Raw genomic sequence first — 23,781 nt, forward strand, 5'->3', positions numbered from 1 at the left:
CTCTTCAAATATGAATTGCGATTACAAATGCAACTTACAGCGTTGACTTTCGAGGAAAGCTTAAAAAAATAAGACAGATCCGACATGCCTGATGAGAGACTGATATGAATAGTATGACTTTCACATCTTGCTGAATATACACTATGCAGAAAATTCTATGATTGATACTTGCAAATAAATTGCGGGATACACTGTATAAGCTTCACTATTGGTTTGAATAAGCAACGTCATATGCCTGCGTAAGCAATTGTTCGGTAATATAGTGTCCTTGCGAGATAAGAAATCCGTTACAAAGAAATAGGCGTTAGAGGACAATACACGGATTGCCGTTAAGTTGGTCAACCTTTTTGCCCCCCCTTGCTTACATTCGCCCAGCGTTTGTTGTGTAATTATTAAGGACAAGATAAGGAAAGGCATGTCAGTTGGAATTCCATCCTCTGCAATTCGTGCATCTTTAGTTCAATTTCAATTCAAATAAGATTTTATTTCCAATAGCACATTTTTGTTGCTACAAGTTCAAGTTACATGTCACATGAAACTAATGTTCAAAATAATATGTGTTATTGGAAAAGAGAGGCCCACGGCCTTGGTATGGATCTGTCAAGATCGAACGCTAGCAAGGATTCAGGGGTACAGCCTTTCATTTGGCGATTAACGGGAAACTTCCGACATCTACATCAAACATCAAGGTCAAGCCGAGATCCACTTGACTGGACGATTAGACGATGGACAGAAGATTGTAACTTTGATAATGAAATTGTAGTGCAGATAATACCCCTATTAATGAACACAGATACAGCAATAAAGCACGACGCAGTGCTAAGCAGCCTCAACCATTGGAACAGCCAAAACAAAGCCGGTGTTTGACAGGAGTTATAATGGCTACTAGTTGAAAACGAATGCTTGCTTTTAACTTCTAATAACTCCAAAGCAAAGACTCCAAGCCATTGAGTTTATTGTGATTGGCAAAGGTTTTTTAATAGGTTCCTCGTTTCATCTGTGACAATTAAGTTTTAATAATGATATTCATTCGTCGCTGGTTAGATAAGGGGATAATATTGTCTTTTGCCTTTTCCACTGGATGTGTGGCCATATGCTTTGTTGGATACTTTACCGAAAGCTACAATTCTGGACTTGATATAAGGAGGGTGGTCTTGCAATTTCACTTTCACTGATTTGTCATGTTTGTAAGATACCTATAAGCACAACACACAGTCTGTATGTATTTAGCACACCTAAAGATATGAAGGACATATTGCCCTCAATGCAGTAATTCCTAGTCACTAGACTGATTATAAAGATCAATATTTCGGGGTAGCTCAAACCAATACTAATCCGGGAATTAATCTTGCGGTGCAAAAATGTTTGCGGTACACTTCAATCGACACCGCGACCGTTTATTGCTTTCTCTATCATCATGAAGTGTTGCAGTTTGGAGCCTAATGTGATATTATTCTTTCCAAGTGTTACAGATCCCTACAACTGAGAAAACTAAGCAGAAATTACGCCAAAGCAGCATCAAAATCAATCGCGTATGTGATTCTTATGGTTTTCAAAGACGAGAAAACAACAATGCGGTGTTATCAAAGCTTTATAGACTTAGTGACTTAGACCATCATTCTGTTTCAATACGAAGAGTGTTGATTCTACTTTTGTAATAAATCCAATACATCTTGAGAAAAAAAAAATGAATGAATGAATGAATGAATGAATGAATGAATGAGAACGTAACTGAAGAATGATATGGACTCATTCCTCTGACAGCATACAATAAACGAATATGACGCAATGACACGAGGTCTGGTTACGTCAATTTGGAACTGTACTAAAATCACAAGAGAACTCTCATTGGTCGCTATCGACTCTTTATAGGATCTCCAAGACACAGAAAGATACCACTGTAGATGTCACGTGACTGATTTTATATTATTAAAGGGATGGTGCAGTACTGGTGGAGATGAAAATTGGGCTTTTAACTTTTTGCGAGATACCAAGAAAACACTTATGATATAGTACAGAACATACCATTCTAAGAGGAATTCAAAAGTTTATTTGATGAAAATTGGGTTTGGAATGACTGAAACATCCAAAAACAAAGTAAAACAAAGCGATCGTAAAAAAGTGTGGGTTCCACACTTTATTAGAATGGCTCTGTTTTGGTTATCTCAGCCGTTTTAAAACAAATTTTCATCAAATAAATGTTGAATTCCTCTGGGAATTACATGCTCTTTCATATTTCATAGGAGGTTTCTCATTATCTCACCAGAAAATGTTAGAAACCTGAAATTAGGTCTCGACCAAAACTATATGATCCCTTTAATCATTCTCGAAAGACCATGCTCTTGCCACATGACCATCCATTTCTCGCGCACTACTATTGCATTATCAAACGTGACATACTTCACGTCTGCCTTCGTCTCTGGCATATATACTTTTTGATTTTTTATTAAAGGACACATAATCCTGACTGGCTGAAAAGTTTGTAACGGCAAAATGGTGTACGAAGTTGGGATATTGTAGATTTACACACACGCGCGCCCGCACACACACACACACACGCACACACACATTTTTATATGCATATCATATACATAAATATGCATTTACGTTCGGGTGGGTGTGTGCGTGTGCATGTGTAGGTGTGTGTGTGCTTTTCCACATATCGTTATTATCCATGATTCATATAAAAAACTGTAAATATAAAAACCTTTAGAACATGAAATTATAAAATTCATTACACTATTTTAAGTTTGGTTGATTCTGCTTTCAAACCACAAAGAGAGAAAGAGAACTTGAAATTTTGACTTTTTTTTTCTTGACGTTTTTAGCAAAGAAATTTTACATAACCTCAAAATGAAGGCGTTAAAGATGTCGTTATAATGCAAGTCAATGTTGGGCCTTTTTCTTAGATTTGCCGTTTTCTCTTCTAGTAGATTAACAAATGTACATTTTTAGTATTTGAAAATGCAACAAATAAAACAAAGGGAACATAATGTACTTTTAACACCTATTCTTCTTCTTGTTAGAGTATATCTGGACTGAAAGTTAAACTATTTCGTTCTCGTCGGGGACATGAAGGGGAAAAAATGGGCGGGTTTATAATGCTGTGCTACAAAAGGATGAAGCTAAGAAACAAACATACACCACCTATGCAAACACATCAAATTTGAACATTTCGAGCATAAGAGATAATGTTTGGCACGCAAGTAATATATAACTCAGTGTTTGTTTGTTCAGGGAAAAATCGCATGATCCGAGAAAATAATTGATTGACAATTTTGAATAGTTACGATAAAGTTTGGTCTCAGAAGTTTGATGTCTACTGCTGGGATATGCATGCTGTTACTGACAATCCCCATAAAATGGAAATAGTAATAAGGACAATTAATTTGAATAAGTCCAAAGAAGTCCATAATGGATTTTCCACTCACTTTTTAATATCAAATATTCAGTGATGGTCCTACTTGTGTGTGTGGTTGTGTGTGTGTGTGTGTGTGTGTATTAAAGGAACGTGGTAACATGATGTTTTGTAATACGTTTCGAGTAATAGGGACTGTACATGCACCTATATCACAATAATTTTCGAGAAAGTAAAATGAAAGCTATATTCACAGACACCCAATCATGTACTATTTATGCAGCCTATGCATTCTTTTTTAGAGAACAAATGTCTGAAAGTCAGACACATTTCGATAAGAATACTTCCGAGTCAATTTCAGACTTTGATCAGCATAAAAAAAAAAAAAAAACTGACATCTTTTCGTAATATTTGTATTGAGGCTTCATAATTTTGCGACCAACGGACTGGACTCTAAATACAACCACCTCTCCAAAGAAACGTTGTTTTATGACGCTTCTTTGGACTAAAGCATTAGACTTTGAAATGTGTTAAGACTTTTAAATGGCATCTTTAAAACTGATATTGGTAATAACGGAAAAATTGGATACGGTGTCAACAAAAGTTAGGAGGAGTTTGTTGTCATTTTGCCATAAAAAGCCCCTTGACACGCGTTCAAAACAAATCTGTAGATCCCGTCAAATAGTGTTTAAATGACAATTTGCTCTTCCATAAAACACGAACTGTTCCCTTGAGATTTTATCGAATACCATTTCGACAATATTTCCAAATTCTCTGTAAGTTTTATTACATGTTAGCTTTTGACATTACATCTGAGATATTTGTGGACCATGATTGTATCTAAAAAGAAGAGCAAGAGAGCCAGATGACTCAATTTTGCAGCCAGCATTCGTAGAAGTCGGTCGAGGCTTGAAACATGGAGCTCATCCGGTACACTTTCCAATGGCCGGATTACATAATTCTTGCCGCCATGCTATCAGTATCGGCCGGTATCGGGCTTTTCTTCGCCTGCACCGGCGGCCGCCAGTCCACCATGGAAGAATTCCTGATGGCCGATCGCAGCATGAATCCCATACCGGTCAGCATGTCATTGCTGGCTAGCTTCATATCGGCCGTTACTGTCCTCGGTACGCCTGCAGAGACCTACGTCTACGGCTGCATGTACTGGCTCTTCGGACTTGCTTATATTATGGTTGGCCTTGTCACAGCCTTCTTTTTCATCCCCATTTTCTATCACGTTGGCGCCAAAAGCGCAAATGAGGTTAGTACATTTATTTAATAGCCATTGAAGTTGAATAAGAATACCATGAAAGTGAAACGAAATTTGTCTTTGCACTTTGTTCATTACCTTCCTTGAGGAAAAAAAAAATAAAGAAAGTGCAACCAAAATAAGATTGTCATAAATCTTGCTTTCAGCTTCACACAATGTAAACGCCATTTTTTAAAGATAGCATATACAAAATTATTTGGGGAAGCTGTAAGGCGCGAGCAAGAGAGGAATCACTGATTTTCTGTTTTCGGTATCAGCAATGGATGTATAATTATATTTTGTCTTTGTGTGTATACGGATTCATCTCTTGAATCTTGTTCATGATCTCGTGTAATGTCTCTCCTCTTCCATTCAATACTTGGAACACTTTAATAGTGTGAATTGACGGATAAACCTAAAAGGCTTACGCGTAGCTCCCTTCTAAGTATGACTTGATAAATGAGATATCTTTTATGCGGACTCTGTATAAGGGAGAACATTACAATAGTTATCTGTATGGACAGTCGAACCTTATTTTGATAGGATATTTCCCTTGAAAGAATACTGATAATTAAAAGAAAAAAGTTTAGTCATCTATCACACACATTTAAGAACTGGGTAAAGTATAAGTGTGTCCATCTGTAACTGCAGTGTGCATCATTATCTGTTTGAATTGACGCATACAGCCTAGCTCCCTTCAAAGTATGACTTGGTAAACGGAATATCTTTTATGCTTATCCTCTGTATAAGGGAGAACAGCATCTGTTTAATGGACAGTCTAACCTAATTCTGATAAAATATTAGCCTTGAAAGAATACTGATGATTAAAAAATTAAGATCAGTCAGCTATCATATACACACTTATCAACTGGGTAAGAATGTCTGTGTCCAAACGTTTGAGAAAATGAAAAAAAAAAGTGAAATGTTGAGTAGTAAACATATTCAGAGTACCTCAAGAACTAGATCACATAGAGTTGCAAATTTGTGTGACTGACAGTAAATTACTTGTTTGTGTGTCTGATCCCCCTCCAAATTTTCACTGATCTAGGTCTATTTATCTGATTTTCAAAGCAACATAACATCAGGATAAAATTTCCACTAAGGTAATACAGTGAACTCCCGTTGTAACGAAGTCCTTGGGACCGGCAGTTTTATTTCGTTATATATTATGGAATTTTCGTTATAACCGAACAAATAAACAATAAAAAACACAAAACGGATAATGCTGCAGCCTGAATTTTTCCTGCGTTGTAACCGGAATTTCGTTATAACCGTATTCGTAATAACGGGAGTGCACTGTTACGCTATGTAAAAGTGCAATTTACAGAGAGATAAAAGAGAATATCGCCGACAGAAGGGGCATGTTGACCACTAGGCTTTCACGTGCTGTTCAAAATGGCTATAAGACCTATGATATCACATTATGGATGTGGAACGGCATTTTGAATGGAAATAATATTGAAATGTATACATTTGAACATTGCACTGATTATTATACAAATGATGCACAGGATAGAGTGCGTTAGTGGAGGCGTAGCGCACTCGAGGGTATTTACAATTGTGAAACATGCACTACATTGTTGCTATACCCGAGAGTGAGCTGCGTCTCCACTAACGCCACGAAATAATCCTGTGCATCATTTGTTTTATAAAATGGGTCGAAAACTAACAACATTTTTCATGTACCTTTGTGGATCAAGATGTCCGAAGATGTTCGTCCCAAACACGTCGCACTCGGAAATCCCGCACATAAGTAGGGTAGCCTACTGTACGTATAAGAGCATACGTACGCCACACATGTTCTATGCGCACAAGAAAGGCCGGCCGGCAGCCCGTACTAGAAGTTGTTTACAGGATTGACAGCGCGTATAGTAGCGCACGACGCACTTGTAACTACTGATTGAGTGCGCACTGCTAGTGCAAACATTGTGACGTCGGCCGTCAGTGGATCCGGATGTTAGTGAGAAATTAATACAAGCACACGTGACTCATTTCAGCGCTTCCAATTGGCTACATTCTTGAACCCATTTTATAATGCAAATTAAATTTTATTAGACGTGGTCGCTTAAACTGCTGCCGCTACTAATTGAGTAACCGTTGGATCACTATGATGTCATCGTTTGTCGGGCACTAGGTCTACTTAAATAGTACCCATGTATTGACATGATCAAGGAGCATGGGAAGCTATTATCATAAAAGGGTGTAATCCTTGGTCGAACTGTGTGATTTGGGATGTGCCAATATACAAATTATGCGTTAGCTCGTGTATATCGGTGCTGTAATTGCTTGAAGAATTATCAGTATCTTATATACTGCAGTCGTTTACATGGGGATGCCGGCTGGATGTACTTGACCTAGAATAATGAACATACAAGAGCTGCTAATGGTACCAAAAAAGAAAAATAGTTTACACCATAATTACAAAAAGAAATATACTTATGATAAGGACGGAAAAAATTATTCCTCATTTCCGTGTTGCTTTGCGTGTCCTTTATATGCACATTTAAACCAATTTGACCGAACAGAATTTCTTTCCATGTCTAAATGAGTAAATCCTATTTTGAGGTGTATGGCAGAAATACGCCGTATTGGATTAAACATTATGACATACTATATGCAAGTGTATATACAACTTGATTATGTAGAAATACTAGAAATACCCTAAATTCTACATGATTCATCAACCCCTTGCTTGTTATACAAAATGTCAATCGGTGTTTAGTCTTTATCAAAGAGAAACCCTTTTCCACAAGCTTTGCAACATTTCTTTTTACTACAAAAGTTATTATGTCATTGGTACCATGCCCTATCCTGTTTGTGTATTTTTTTTTCTGTTGCTATATTTATCTTAATCTGCCGAGTACTTGAAGTTAAATGTCCTTCCACTTCTTCTGCGGATGATGAAAATAAATATTGATTACTGTTCACTACCTAGGCGCTCTGTGATCTTTACTTGTTCAACATATTGACAAAGGGCTTGCAGAATCGAGTGTTGTCAGTAATTACACCGATAAGAAATATAGTGATTAACAATGATATTAAAGCATCAGGCGCCGTTTTGGCTTCAAGGCAGAATCGAGATCAATAAAATTTTACAATGTATCACAGCCTCGTTCTGTAACGTGTCCTTCTGAAATATGTTTAGTCAGATTAACTAAGACGTCTCACGTATAGACAAATATGCGGAATGGTAAATGCTCTATACTGGGATTAAGTGTTTAAGATGAAGAAAATATCATTACTTTAGATATTTTCTTATATTTTCTGGGATAACAAGACGCTTAGGGTCTGAGTTTTTATGAACTTTACATATTTTGTTATATTAAACTTAGTAATAGTATCGTATTCGATGAATTCCTTGAAATGGACCCATTTGTATCTATAAGTGCCCATTTGTTGTCAAATCCAACTAAGATCATATACCTCAAGTGAATGCCTTTAATTGGGTTTCGTAACTATGAACATTACATTTCGAAGTTCAAGATGTGTTATCAGTTTTCAATGTTTAGAAATTACTCGCTACACCCTTGACTGATAAACTCGGCTTCCCTGGAGAGAGAGAGAGAAAGAGAGAGAGAGATGTTACTCATCGTAGTCTTATTGCTTACCCCCAAAAATCGATGAGTGACTGAAAAATTGTAGGAAAAAATCAGATTCCTGTATAAGTGACATTTAGATAGTGATATGAAATATGAGAAAAGTTCTGATTAAAAAGAAAAAACTAAGCTTTTAATTGTGTCTTTGGTATACAAATTATGTGAATAGTGTTAAGCACTGCGTCTTACAGGAATAGGTCCATCGTAGTAGTGGGTAAAACGTCTAGAAGCCAGGTCTACTCAGGTGGCTTGAATGTCATTATAACCCAAAACAATTGTTCAGTTTATCCAGTTACGCACTTGACATTACACTCAGGAGAGAGACTCCGTATTTTTACACTTTGTGAAAACGTCTTTGCTTCTGCTGTTTTGCTTAGTTCATGAGTTTTGAATAGTTTCCTGTGTAAGTGTTACCGACGCCTCTCCCACTGGGGCGAAAGTGTTATCTGCAAACATGGATCCACCTACAACTACAAGCGGCTGACATGTGCTAGATTGCTATTTCTCCGACACCGGAAGAACATTGAACATCTGCCAAGCATCTTTGACGATTATGCCATGCCAGACGTGCCAGACATGCCGTCATGTTGTATATGTTTTAACGCAGAGGTGAAGAGCAGATTCGCTAATGTTACCCCACTTAGGCCACTTAGTCTACTTTCACTGGATGTGACATCTCCATATAAAGAGACCTAGGCCCCCTGGAACGATGTTCAGCTAATGACGGTTAACCAATCATAATCGTTGGCCGAAATTGGACTGGAGCACTGTCAGTACAGGAGAATATACTCTCAGACATTATCGATGAGAAAAAGCGTCAATAGATGTATAGGTGTAGCCACAAGTGCCTTCTGCAACTTCTCGTAAGGAATTCAACAATCAGCCACCTCGCGAATGTGTCATTTTGAGAAGAGTGTCGAGAAGAATGGTTCAATGATCGTATTTTGACAGTATATGTAAGTATTCGCTGGGAGAACTAGAATCCTAGGGAAGGAAACGAAGTGACGTGCGAGAAACTCCAACTCGAATTCAGTCCATTCTTGGATCGAAACTGCATCGATAAATCGAACGCGATGACGTACTACGATGTGGGGACGTTTGAGCCCGCCGACTACGCCGTGTTCAGCGTCTGCCTCGGCATCTCCGCCGGCATCGGCGTCTACTATGGCTGCACTGGCGGGAAGCAGAGCACAACGAAAGAGTTCCTCCTCGCCGATCGAAACATGCACCCGATTCCCGTCAGCCTTTCTCTCGTTGCCAGCTTCATCTCCGCCGTTACTGTCCTCGGAACGCCCGCCGAGAACTACCTCTACGGCTGCATGTTCTGGCTCTTTGCTTTCGCCTACATTCTCAGCGGCCTGGCCGTCAGCCGATTCTTTCTGCCCGTGTTTTTAACCCTCAATATCACGAGTGCAAACGAGGTAACAGAGTTACGAATTATTTTGCACTGCCACGCCGGGAAGTAAACTCAAATTTTGAATACCTAAAGACCACTTTCCGATGAATCGTCATAGCTATCGTGTACGTAGGCAAATATCTAATAATTTGTAGTCACTCTTTTTTCCCCGTCCTCACTACTACTATGAATAACAAAGGCGCACTACTACTCTGTGATTATTCTAATTTCAATTTTAATCAAAGTGATATCAAGCCTGGCTATTCGTAACTCCCCCCCCCCCCCCCCGCACTTGCACTTTTCACCTCCTGGTTTTTTTTTTTTGCGAGTATATCCTTCAGAATAGGTTTTTTTTTTTTTTTTTTTTTTTTTTTTTTTTTTTTTAGTCGTTCTGTTAGGAAAGGGCTGGCATCTCGTCAAACGTCATTATATGTTTGAGTGTGTTTGTGTGTGTGTGTGTGTGTGTGTGTGTGTGTGTGACGGCCCTTGCAACGTGAAGCATATCATGTTAGTGAAAAAGCAACAATTCACTTTACTTTGCTTCTATATGATTTATTGATATTGTTTGAACACCTGATCTCTTTAAAAAAAATTATTCATCCAAAATCTGTGTTATTGTATTTTCTTTTAAACGTTGTATTCTTGAAAGAAAGAGTCGCAGAAATAAATGTGAATTGATTTGAATATGAATTGAATTATGATTTATGTTGACTATATTGAATAAGAAGTGCAAACATTTAAGAGTACAAGTGCGCCATGGACCACACTCGGTGTTTACTTCTGACCGGTTTTTCCCCCGATATTGGCTGCGTAGTTTCTGGTTCTGTCCTTCAGAAGAAGCCTTTCTGTCGAACCTCGATCCCGTTTTCATAGTAAAGAAAGTCCATACAGCAAAGCGGTAATTTGGCTCAGTCGGTAGCGTGTCTGCCTCCAAATTCAAAGGACCTGGGTTTGATTCAGTTCACGAGTCTATAACTGAGTAATCCATTGCATGCAACTATAAATATTGTCCCCTCTGGTAGATACAAAACATTTTGTCCTGTGAAATATATAGTCGAGGGAGAAAACCTTCCGATAGTAGTTTAAGTTTGCTTCACCGAGAAAACAGCAAACTTTGGCAATTCTGACATTGATGATACGTCTTGATGAACCCGGTGAAATATTTTCTCCCTCGCAAGCTTGAAGTTTTTCCCAAATCTTATGCACAGTCCTAACCCTATGTGATAAAAAATTTGTTCCTGTCAACTTCATAACCTGCATGAAATAGGCCTAAATTCTATTCAGGCTTAATTACGTCGATGTAGGGCGATTTGTCAATCAGTTGCAATGAAAACATCTCGACGGAAGAATTTCAAAAATGTGAATAACTACGCAGTACCCGCTGCATGCTATAAGAATTAAAACCAACACTTGTTGTCGGGCGAAAGCTCGGTGGTATATATAGAGGAGATGACGCCAGTCCGGAGATCAGGAGGTCGTAGGTTCAAATCCTGCTCGAGTATGTACGCCCATGAGTTTTATCATGGCTACTACTAAAAATGCTGATCAATTCAGTGTTTAATTATGTCGCTGCTTATGCTTGTTTTGGCAAAGATGCAAATCTGGTGCAGAAGACCTCATTCTACTAAAGGGGTCTTGGTATCTATAACTAATGGCACCAACGGCAGTCCATCAAACAAGTGCTTTCTTGAACCCATAGCCCATGTTACATGGAATCACCCATGATACAGTCCTCTGAGTCGGCGCTCCCTTGTAAACTTTTAACATAAAATATCAGTCAGTTGTCAATGCGTCGACCTTGATAACGAAGATGAGATCATCGCGTGGATCGAAAAGTCCAAGGGTCTATCTGCACATTGGTGCTAGAAGCACTGATAACTCAACAACGTAATTATGCAACGTGGGTTCATTACATAGCGCCGAGGAAGTAAATCAAATTTCGATTCCATGTACTTAAATGTAAAGCGAATGCAGCATAAAAACAAGTTATCATATATGACATTTAGATATTTATGCAAAATTTCCTTGAAGAAAAACCCTGTAGACCTACCGGCAAAGATGCAGGGTTTAGAGGGAGATGTGGAGTGGTTGATTCTGCGCTCTCTCTCTCTCTTTCTCATATGATAATATATTATCGTGTGAGTCAAACTAGGCCATTCCTGATTTTTTTTTTTAATCTATGAAAATGAAATATCTTAGACATTGAGAAAGTCCCACATTTTGGTATAAAGATCACTTTATGTGTTCAGTCTATAGTTTCAATTTTATGTGAATATTTAGGAGATATTGTTTAGAGAGTGCAAAAATCGACTCGCGCAAATGCATGGTAACCCCCCTGGATCCGCCACTGGGTTATGTGATGTTTAGGTTAAACAGTTTGGATTTGGCACTGTTTGGGTATCAATTCGGTCTTTGCAGATCAAAGTAACATCTGTAAGAAATGAAAATCAGGCCATACACTTCAAATCGTTTTGAGCGAGATGATGTTTGCATGTTTGTCGGCTGCGCATTCTTTTTTTTTTGGGGGGGGGGGGATTTGTCTTAGTTTTGTTAGTTTAGTCAATTCAAATAAATTCAATTTAAAATTTGATGTTGTTGGGGTTTTTTGTTTGCACAGAATTAAAAAAGGGGGTCTGGAAGCGCACTGGAAAGACAGAGTAACAAACAGACACACACTTACACACGAATGAACATGAAACGAGACTAGGGAAAAATAACGCTACTATTAAAAAGGGAAAGACAATGAAACAAGACTTGTTTCGTTTTTGACTTGTTCTGTTTTGTAAATCTATCTGACATTCTTTTTAATCTGTCAAAGGTATGCATGATATTATAACAACGCATGAGTCGCTACTCACAAGAGTTGTTGTTGTTGTTTTAAAGAACGAAAGGAGAGAGAAAGAAAATGGGGCCCTATACAAAGCTCACAAGAGCTTCTTCCTTCTTTGCTGCTTCCCCCACGATTGCATTATCTTTGTATGTAGTCATACAACCACGTTATTTCTAATTGTATGCTTTTTATGAACTTCTGTTATTTGTATCTCATCTTGTATCTTCTTCTTTTATTATATGCTCTGTATATTTTTGATGCATGGTGCGAAATAAACTAAACTGAAACTAAACTGAAATTGAACTGAAGACTAATATAACAGTAAGCAGTTGGTAAGACTGCAGAGAGAGCGATTTTCGTCAGTAATTTCAGTAACGTCAGCAACTTCAGGAATTAGTTACTGTACATAAAGGAACTGCAAATTACAAGCTAAGCTTTTCACCAAGTCCGCACCATGTCAACAACTTTTCTTTGATACAGCAAAGTTACATTTTATGATTGTATGTCCTTACGCAACATTTCTTTTTTATTATCTGAAATGAGATACATTGATTTCGTATCATTATGTGTGTGTGTATAATTTTATGCTGTAGCTGCATTTTTGTTGGAAATGAAATAATTGAAAAGATATTGAATAAGATGAAATGAAATGTAATGGAAATATTCAATCAGTCACACACAACCACACACACACACGCACTTTTTAAATGTTTAGTAAGATTTCATTCAAATCATGATGTAATCATCATACAGCGAAATTCACAGTTATGTGGTCGACTTTATGAAAAAAAAAAGAGTCCATAAATACAAATCACACAGTACATGAAAAACCACACATCATACCCCTCCTCCCCAAACACACATATCCACATCCACACTCATGTGATCTTCGACTACAGGATGTCCTTTGTTGGGGTTCCCGTTCTGCTGTACTTTAGCAAAGTTCTTATAAACAGTTTGCCCTAAAAGTACACCTGACGCGACTGTCTGACTTTGGGAAACGTCGGAAGCGTCTCAAGACTTCTGCCGTAGTGCTTTGACACTACGCACTTTCTGCCAATAAGAAAGGTCGGTACTGAGGGGCAAAGTGAGGACGCACCATATGTTTGTCTCATTCGGTGCTTATAATTATGTGTGATGCCTGCCAAGTCAGGCAAGCCTTTGCAGCACCAGCACCACAAGTAAGATCACAAGACTCTTGAAAGCTGTCATTCTTGGTGATTAATTTGCCCTTCTCAGTGCTTATCTAATGATTGCTAAGTCAGGCAATGCGTTGGAACACAAGCTCACATAAAAGGACGAAAATCTATTAAGACTGTGACTTTTTTTTTCTTCAGTTGTCTATTTGAACCAAGTCACCATTCCGTAACGAACATTTCTGTAAAATCGTGCATTTCACATCTAACGTGAAAATAAATATCTTTGACAGTTCAACAACAAAAGAAGTTTAATTGTTTTTTCCTCTCACATGGCCTAGTATAACAGTAAGGTCTTCTTTATCCAGGGTAGCCTCGTTAATGTTGCCACTGCTCTTCCAGATGGCTCTGCCATTATTGTTACCCTAGCGTTGCCATTTGTACACTTCGATCGAGAGGGACATTGTGAGTACAAATTTCTTGTAAGGATGTAAGCACCGGGCGGGAATATCGAACTCGGGTCCTCCGATTTATGGGAGTGGGAAGTCTTGTCCACTATGTCATAGCGCCCCACAGATATCATATCGAATGAATAACAGTTTATCGAGGCCCTGTATCGGTGTACTCACTTTGCTTTACTCATTGCGTTTCGTTGTCCTCTAACTTACTGACTTTCAAAAAAGAAAACGACCATGCATGTACTCACGTGATTGTTCGTTTTATTTTTCTCTCTTTCGATCTCGACCAAACCATTCCTTGTTAAGTGAAGTACACGTACATAATATATTGCATCACGGCCAGACTACTATTATATTGATTGCGTGTCCACGATTCTCGTAATGCATTGCTTATTAGAATCCAGTAAATCGAGTATATTTGCATTCCCCAGTCCTTTTATGACCCCAAATCATATCCCGCTTGTTGCAATCTTTCTCCTGAATTATTTACTTATATGCTACACTCACAAAGAAATCACACATTAATCTTGTTGCTTGTGTAATCATCTCTGTTGATTTTACTTTAATATTCGTACGTGTGTTTTGAGCAACTTTAATATTCGTACGTGTGTTCTGAGATTTGAATATTATCTATCAAAGTGAGTATTACTTTACAATCGCTAGACATAACACTTCTCAAAGACAGATTACCGATTTTCCTATAGTATGGCAATCTATGGATGGCCAATTACTTTGATGTCCTTGGTGCAACTCTTTACAACATCTTTCGTGAATCAAACTTATGGCAATTGATTTTGATATTTCCACACGTGCTTCTCCCGTACCATTCCATAATAGTGTTATGTTCTTTGATATTGTGTGCTCATGTAGTCTAAAATCAAAGGATACAGTGTTTTCTGTGCACCTGTTAGCGTCAGAAATCAGATCTTTGGCTAACCATAATTCTTTTCTAATCGTCACGGGCGTATATAGTGTTTAATTAGTTTTGTTTTGTTTTGTTTTGTTTTACTAGGAAAATTACAGCAGCGCTTTATCTCTTAAATCCTCAACCTTTTGTTTGGTTTAAGTGCCAATTGACACTGAGAACCCCATAGCATTGTACACACTGTCCAAAGTCCATTACACAAAAAGGCTTAAATTCAGTAAAGGGATGGTATAGTTTTGGTTGAGAGGAGAATTCATGAGCTTTTAACTTTTATCGAGGTTATCACAAACCACTTTATAAGAAATATCAAAGCGCATACAATTCTACAATTCTAAGAGGAATTCAAAATATATCTGATGAAAATCAGTTTTGAAATGGCTGTGATTTCCGAAAACAAAGTGGTCCTAATAAAAGGTTGGACCCATGCAGCTTTTATTAGGACCACTTTATACTTTACTTTTCGATATCTCAGCCATTTCAAAACCCATATTAATCAAATAAACTTTTAACTTTGCTTAGAATTGTATGGCCTTAAATATTTAATGTAAGTGGTTTGTAACAAATCTCGCAAAAAGTAAAATAACCTAAATTCCCATCTCAACCAAAATTATACCATCCCTACCATCCCTTTAATGTTGTATGCCTTATTGCTCTTCAGTGTTACTTACATCATAGGACTATCCACGGCATATCATTTTTTTTTTTTAATAAAGCCGAGGATCGAGTTCGCTGATGTTGCATTGAACTTTGAGATAACAACGGATCTCACTTCCCTGGGGTTAAATATTTTCATGTATAGAGTTTATACGTTTTATTTATGGTTCGAATGTTTTTGGTGTTATAATCTTTATTGTAAGCACGTATTGCCAAACACAATAATTATTATTTTTTCTTCCCGTTCAATATATATATGTTTTTTTAATCATCGATGGGCGTTGTCTTGCTATCAATGATCCTTTGCCGATAAGTTTTTGCTCGGGGGTATGAGATCAGTCACGACTACACCCTTGCAAGGTTTTATCGACCTACATGTTTGACAACTCCTTGATTAGGAGGGAATTATGTGACATTTAAAAAGAGCAAACATGAATAAATTGCCCTTAAGCAGGTTGAAGATCGGCCATAAAAGGAAAAAAGGAAGAAGAATCATTCCGACTGCCTCGGTTTGGGAGACTCTGACTAAACATACTAAAGCCAAAGCTCTCTTTCCAGATTATGGAGAATGAAACCCAAATATGCGGATTGATGGAATGCAGCAACATCAGTAGAAGTTTAGGGAAAATCGGACAATCCGATTGGGAGTCATGAACTTTTAAAATTTCGATGCAGCCATGGATAGATGAGAAGATTACTACACTTGTTAGGTGATCCGAGTATCCTCTCGGATCACCTTCTGTATCTGTACTGATTCTTTGTTCTTCTTCTTTTTCTTCTTCTTTCTCCGCAAAAGTTGTGTATCGCTAATCTCGGAAAGTCCTCTTCCTATCAATGTCAAAATTATACCATATATGTATCATGTCCCAAAGACGATCTTTCTAATAAAATCATACTGATTAGTCGGCCGTGACGTCACTATGACGTCATTATATGAAAACACATTCTCAATTATATCTCTTTAATGGAATGAAAATTTTCAATGAAATTTACGTCACATAATATCAAGTCAAGCGCATTTTACTCATATAATCAAAATTCATATTTCCTCTTAAAACGTGCGCGTACGCGCGCGTTGAAATATTTGTATGCTCAAATCGAGCTCAAATTTTTTTTTGCACACGTTTCAGACCAATTGGAGCATTTTTTGAAAAATTGAAAAAATTGGACGGGCGCGTACGCGCGCGCACATATACGCACGCACAGCTCATACGCAATAGAAATTTCCCGTTTTTTTTTCACATTTATCGGATGCCTGAAATGTCAAGGAATATTTCTACCAAGTTTCAAGTCAATCCGACTCAATATGACGTCACACGGGCCCGTCAAAGTTGAAATCCCGCGCGCGCGTCAATGGCGATATAATGCAAAAAAAAAAAAAACCGCCAATTTTGAATCCGATTTTACTCGTCAGGATGGACAAAGACCCCCCATTTTCTTTACATATTCTGAAAGCTGATGAGTTGTACATGTCATTTCATGGGTTGGCGATGCTGGAAAAATGATGAAAAGATATCAAATTTCTTAATAAAGTAAAAAAAAAGTAAATTTTCAAAATGACGTCATCAAATTTTAAGTTCACTCAAGCGTATCTCACTTATTCTTTTGTTTATTTTCGTCCAAATTTCAATATGTTGCAGCTTATTAAATGCTCTTTCATTAATATGATAACAGCATTTTGATTGGATGACGGCACACCTCGTAAAAATGGATTGAAAGTAATCTTGTCAAATTTGACCAGTTTACGTGTTATCTCTATGGGAGTGCAGTTTTTCTGGAAATGAAAATTAACATATATTTCTCGAGCACTAGCTCACTTATGCTTCAATGAATTTCTTCCAAATTTTAATATGTTGTAGCTGAGACTTTGGGCTATCGTTAATGTGCCCTTCGTTTTTTTATACGATGTCGGCATCACGTCAAAAAATTTGGTTGAAATTAAAGCTTATTTTCGATGTATTGAGATATTTCTTTCTTTCTGCAACTTTCTTTGCAATAACTCAAGAAAGACAGCCCCTATCACCCCCATATTTGCACATATTTAGTTCATGTTACGTACATTATTTCACAAAATAACAACTACTTGATCAGACACCATCTTGATTATGTAAATTAGGGTCAAAGGTCATAAATATTTCATCCTGTATCTTAGTAAATACATATCCTATCTTTCCCATATTTTGCACACGTAAAGACCATGTTACAAGAATCATTTCACAAAATAACCACTTTTTGCTCAGATGCCATCTTGTCTGTGCAAAGTGGGGTCAAAGGTCATATGTACTTTTTTCTGTACCTTCCTTATGACGTGTTATCTCTATGGGAGGGAATTTTTCTAGATGTGAAAGTTGACATGATTGTCTTTATCGAGCACTAGCTCACTTACCCTTCGGTGAATTTCTCCCAGATTTTAATATGTTGTAGCTGAGACTTTGCGCTATTGTCAGTGCCTTTTATTTTTTCATACAATGTCGGGATCATGCTAAAAAACTTGGTTGAAATTAAAGCTTATCTTCGATGTATTGAGATATTTCTTTCTTTTTGCAACTTTCTTTGCAATAACTCAAGAAAAACAGCCTCTATCACCCCCATATTTTGCACATGTTTAGTTAATGTCACGTACATTATTTCACAAACTAACAACTACTTGATCGGACTCCATCTTGGGTATGCAAATTAGGGTCAAAGGTCATAAATGTTTCATCCTGTATCTTGGTGAATACTTGTCCTATCTTTCCCATATTTTGCACACGCAAAGACCATGTTACAAGAATCATTTCACAAAATAACCACTTTTTGTTCAGATTCCATCTTTGGTGTGCAAAATGGGGTCAAAGGTCAAATGTACTTCATTCTGTATCTTCGTTAGTGCATACGGAATTCGGTACTAAAGATGGCAGGTCTGACTCCCTTTTCTATGAGACTCCAAACATCACATGGCCAATGTCCCCTCAACACAGATAAAACCTGTATGGTCATGCCTATTGGGATCAGGACTCAAATCATTGATTTCCCAATAGATCGGATCACCTAATTTGTCAGTGTTGACAAATTCCGAGTCTAGTTTTTGTTGTTGTTTTTGTCGGTTTTTTTTTTCTTTTTGGCTTGGTTTATTTCTGTATTAAAGCAAATTGTTTCAACACGAATTCCACAGATACAAACAATGACAAATGAAATCATTATTATTATAACAAAATATTACACAAGTAGCTTGACATTTAGGCAACACTGTCATACAGTTAACTTATCATACAACATAAGTATAAGATGAGAATATAGCAGATATTTCTCCAGTATAAATGTTCCAGTTACACACAGCAAATGATGAACAGTAATATGATTTCCTTTTGTTCTTTTGTGTATAATGTTCCTCGATTGCAGACTTTTGGTCAAGGGATCGTGATCTACGTTTTATCAGTTCACGCTTTAAATAAAGGTTCAGGTTTCAAAGTCCTTTATATCTAATCTACATTGTGCACATGAACGGATGCCTCGTTATGAAGTTGGAATATGTTCTAAATTGGACTTGGCATGCGTGCGCTATATACTACGTAGATGTTGATAGCATGGCTTAGAAACTTATTAAAGGGTACTGTAAGTGTACCAACGGTGAGAGTTTGATTTCATGCTTATATACTAGTAGTTGTATAGATAGGTACATGGTGAGGTATCTATACGCCGTATATAGCACTTGTGACGCCACTAAGAAACCAGAACGATTTTTTTTTTCAACAAGGATCAACACATAGGACCTATATAAATCACCATCAATAATCACATCAATGTCAATTCAATTCATTTCAAATTAATTTATTTCCGTCAACAAAAAAGTGATAAATCGTAAACAGTATGCATTTTTAAAATCCATGTTATTGAGCCTTCTGAAAAAAAAATACAAATCGTGAAAATTGATATAGTGCTATATATATGGATGATTATTAGGAAAACGATCCACATTTTGCAATAGAAACTAACAATGCACACTGCAATAAAACTTGTCGATATCATTATCATCATTACTGATCAATGTTAACACTTAAGTATGCGTATTCAAAATCCTTTATGTAATATGAATCGGATAGATTAAATTTCTTGTTTTCTAAACTTTACAGATTTATCTGCTTCAACTTCTGCTCATTCCACCACAGTTGTTAAGTCATGCAATAAAATCTTCGTTGGAAGAACATTCGGTCCTGGACTCTGAAAATGTTCCATCCCCATTCAAAAACACACGGGTTCTTCCTTAGAGGAGTTTATAGGTATCAAAATTAACAGTAGGTTAATCTTATGTCTGTATGTACTGGTCTGGTAATCACGGCAAGGTATTGCCTTCCAAATTTACAATTTCTGTTTGGAAATCCTTATGATGCTCTACATACATTCATACATTCACCCTATGCATGGAATAATCCTTTAATAGTCTATTTGATAATGGTGCAGTCTATTCGAGGAGTTTAGATGAAACACATGAAATGTCTACAAATGATCAACAGATTCAGGTTTTCGTATAGGACGATCATTATAGGCACATACCTTTGATATGTTTTATCTACCATAAGTGTAGAAGTATATATCACCAATTTGGTTTATATTATGTTGATAGGGAATATGGTTATACGATTTGGTCAGGGTGCAGACATAATTTTTACCTCAGGCCTGCATGTTGGTTGTTTCATGTAGATCATGATCACACGTACAAGAAGATACTTCCGAAGAGTATATACCTTTTCTCGCAAAGAGATAGATGATTTCATCCAATCAGTTTTTAATGACGACATTAGTGTCTAATAAGTGATTTGTATGTGTGTATGTATGTGTTCGTGTGTTACAAACGGTGACACTACAAAATGACACGTCTAGGAAAAGAAACTCCCCATCAACTCTCGACTAACCTCAATCTTCTGCTTCTTTTCTTTTCTTTTTTATTATTCCTCAGTACCTGGAGATGCGGTTCAACCGACCAACAAGGATTCTTGGAACGTTGGTTTTCTTTGCTCAAATGGTGAGTTTGGGAAGTCAAAGCATTATACACACTTGAACGGTGCTAACAATATTGGTTTGGACAATTTATATGATGTGTCACGAACCAGCGAATCTGTAATGAAAAATTAAGAGTGTTACTTCAGCTGTACAAGTTCACGACATGATTTGTCAAGAAATGACCTGTCTTTATTGTCATTGTTGTTAATGATGTTCACCATGTTGTTTAGAAGATAGAGGCTAGTGTCATGACTTAGGTAACATCACTGCGTGTGAGGGCTTATTCCTGCTGTCCCAGAACACAGTGTCCCACAGTGTGTTCAAATTGTGTTCACATGGTGAACTGTGTCAAAACTCTCGAATTTACAGTGTGAAGATGATTTTACGCTGTGACAAGGTCTTTCACAGAGAGTTTACGTAGCAATGATATGTTTTACACAATAAACACTGATGATTTACACTGTGTTTACATTGTTAAATGCTCAAATTTAACAGTGTGAACAGATTTCACACAGAGTTCACACTAGTATATTCACATATTTGTTTTCACATTGTGTTTCACACTTGTGGGACAATGTGTTTTTTCCAACATGAACACCATGATCTGTGGATTCACAGTGGATTCTTAGCCTCTGCTAATATCACAACAAGTGACTCAAAACAGTCGAGGTTTACAGAGCAAAACATGGCATTCCAGATATCATCAGGATTGGGGGATGCAATGTTAGGCGTGCACGGTTTTGATAGTCAACAATGAGTCACAGTGAGCATGTTTTAGTCAAAATACCTAGAAGCACTTCTAATGGATTGGCAAAACAGAACACTAAACAGCCACAAACCAAAGCAAACAAGCCAGTAAGAAGGATGGAATCAAAGTACACGGGAAAGACAGGCGACGGAGTGTAAGCGAACGGAAAGTCTGTATCGCCCATGTCACCTGATTGAATAATATTAGTAACTCTTCAAGTCCACATGCCCTTTGCTCTAAACCGTATATCTCTGCTCACTTCTGTCTTCTTCCTACACTTGATTTACAAAGACTCCTCCAGAAAGATAACATGATAGTGGATAGGAGGACACAGCGTAAATATGACCTGATTTCTCACCGTGTTGGATTGATTCACACACGGATATCGCTAAACATTTGGGCTTTTGAGTCAACACCGAACAATCGTGTGCGCTGCTGGCGTATCGCAGATCGAACAATCGCCTGCGCTATCTCAGATGAACGACAACTTGGCAGTTTATTAGTATTACTGGTTACAGCGTGTTTGACGAGAAGTTAAATACTTAGCTGGGCTGGAAATTTAGACACTTGAGTGGATAATTATAGAACCTTTTCCCATCTTAGAATTTTGCTGATCGGTTACATTCACGAATTCACATTAGTGATATGTTAACTTTAAATGCAATGGTAATGGTAAAAGATTCCCTTACAATTCTACGGGAAATCCAATTTACACGAACACCATTCATTATAAGGGATGCTAGAACTCCAGCAGAGAACGAATAAGAGGAGAAATAAAGAGAATAAGAAAGAAAGATCGTAGAACTGACACTGAATAATGGGCCCAATGACCATGGACACTTAAACGCAGATACCAGATAATTGTCACCTTCCTTGCATTATTTGGAATTCTTATTTTCAAAAATTATCTTGAAAAAAAAAATCCATGTGAAATGGAATAAAGTCAACAAATCTGTTACGCCCTAGGAACGAACTTTACTTCTTTGTCCAATTATAACAAAGTATTTAGCTGACAACGCATATTTGCGCCCTTTTTGTGCAAAAAGCTACGTTATGAAAATACGTCATAACGCATGACTATTTTAAGGCTGTTTTTACGTACCCACAGCGGTTCACTGCACTTTTCTGTTTTTAATCTAACCGCGCTTTATAGGAAAACATCATTTTAAACTGAATCATACCGAGGAACAGCTTGAAAGCATTATGGGGGGGGGGGGGATGGCAGGTGAAAATGCAACACCTCGATAACACACAGACCCATTGCGTTGACACAAGTATAAGTTCATTAATTCTGGGTTTTGTTCTGTTTTTCTGAGCAACATCGCCAGTTTCTAGACACTTTATAATGTTGCAGTTGCTCGGTTGTAAGATTATATCGTCAACTATGCAAACTAATCCCAGATAGTCATGTTCAAATTGGTCAGTGCGTGCTACGTTTTTGAAAAAAAAAAATCTGCTGCTAACAAAACTGTCGAGGATAAGTGCCCTTTTCTTTAGGAAGAAAATGAAAACTATGCGTTTTCTTTATGTTTTCTAGATATCATTTTGCATGGTAGTCAGATTTTCCTTAAACTTTGTCTGAGCGTATCATTAAAGGGATCGTACAGTTTTGGTTGAGACCTAATTTCAGGTTTCTAACATTTTTTTTTTTTTTTGGTGAGATAATGAGAAACCTCTTATGAAATATGAAAGAGCATGTAATTCTATGAGGAATTCAACGTTTATTTGATGTAAATTGGTTTTGAAATGGCTCAGATATCCAAGAAAGAGCGATTCTATTTCTAATAAAGTGTGGGACCCACACTTTATTACGATCGCTTTGTTTTACTTTGTTTTTGGATGTTTCAGTCATTCCAAACCCGATTTTGAATTCCTCCTAAAATGGTATGCTCTGTACTAAATCATAAGTGTTTTCTTGGTATCTCGCAAAAAGTTTAAAGCCCAATTCTCATCTCCACCAATACTGAACAATCACTTTAATCTTTCTGTAGTCGATGATATCAATGTTTAGGGAAAATATCCCATCATGCCAATGTATTAGTTGTGCAATTCTCGATGTATGCTGCTTTAACATGTTCAAAAGTCAAGTTCTACTTTTATGCAATAAATTTACTATTGACAAATCCTCTTCCCAGCAAAATATCCTTACTCCATACATACCCAAAAGATATCTCTGCTCTTCTGATAAACGTTTCCTTTCTCAAAAGCGCCAACTTCTTCCCCCAGTTCACATGGAGATCATTATTTTTTTTTTCTATCACAGCACAAACTTTGTGGAATAATTACTATGTTGACAATAATGGTAATGATTATAATGGTGATGACCATGATAATAATGATAATAATAATGATTATGATGATAATAATGATGATAATAATAATAATAATAATAATAATAATAATTATAATAATAATAATAATAATAATAATTGTTATTATTATTATTATTAC

At 37.1% G+C, this 23,781-nt stretch overlaps 1 protein-coding gene across 1 annotated transcript in view; it reads left to right on the forward strand.

Moving 5' to 3' along the window:
- LOC140233725 (uncharacterized) overlaps positions 1-23,781 on the forward strand; it is a 79,709-nt gene that overhangs the window by 25,246 nt on the left and 30,682 nt on the right. The window contains exons 8-10 of the mRNA XM_072313826.1: positions 4,339-4,619; positions 9,184-9,624; positions 20,539-20,604. Coding sequence (XP_072169927.1) covers positions 4,339-4,619; positions 9,184-9,624; positions 20,539-20,604 — 788 coding nt within the window. The remainder of the gene's footprint in view (positions 1-4,338; positions 4,620-9,183; positions 9,625-20,538; positions 20,605-23,781) is intronic.

The sequence above is a fragment of the Diadema setosum genome, chromosome 10 (assembly GCF_964275005.1).
Source record: "Diadema setosum chromosome 10, eeDiaSeto1, whole genome shotgun sequence".
Lineage (NCBI taxonomy): Eukaryota > Metazoa > Echinodermata > Echinoidea > Diadematoida > Diadematidae > Diadema > Diadema setosum.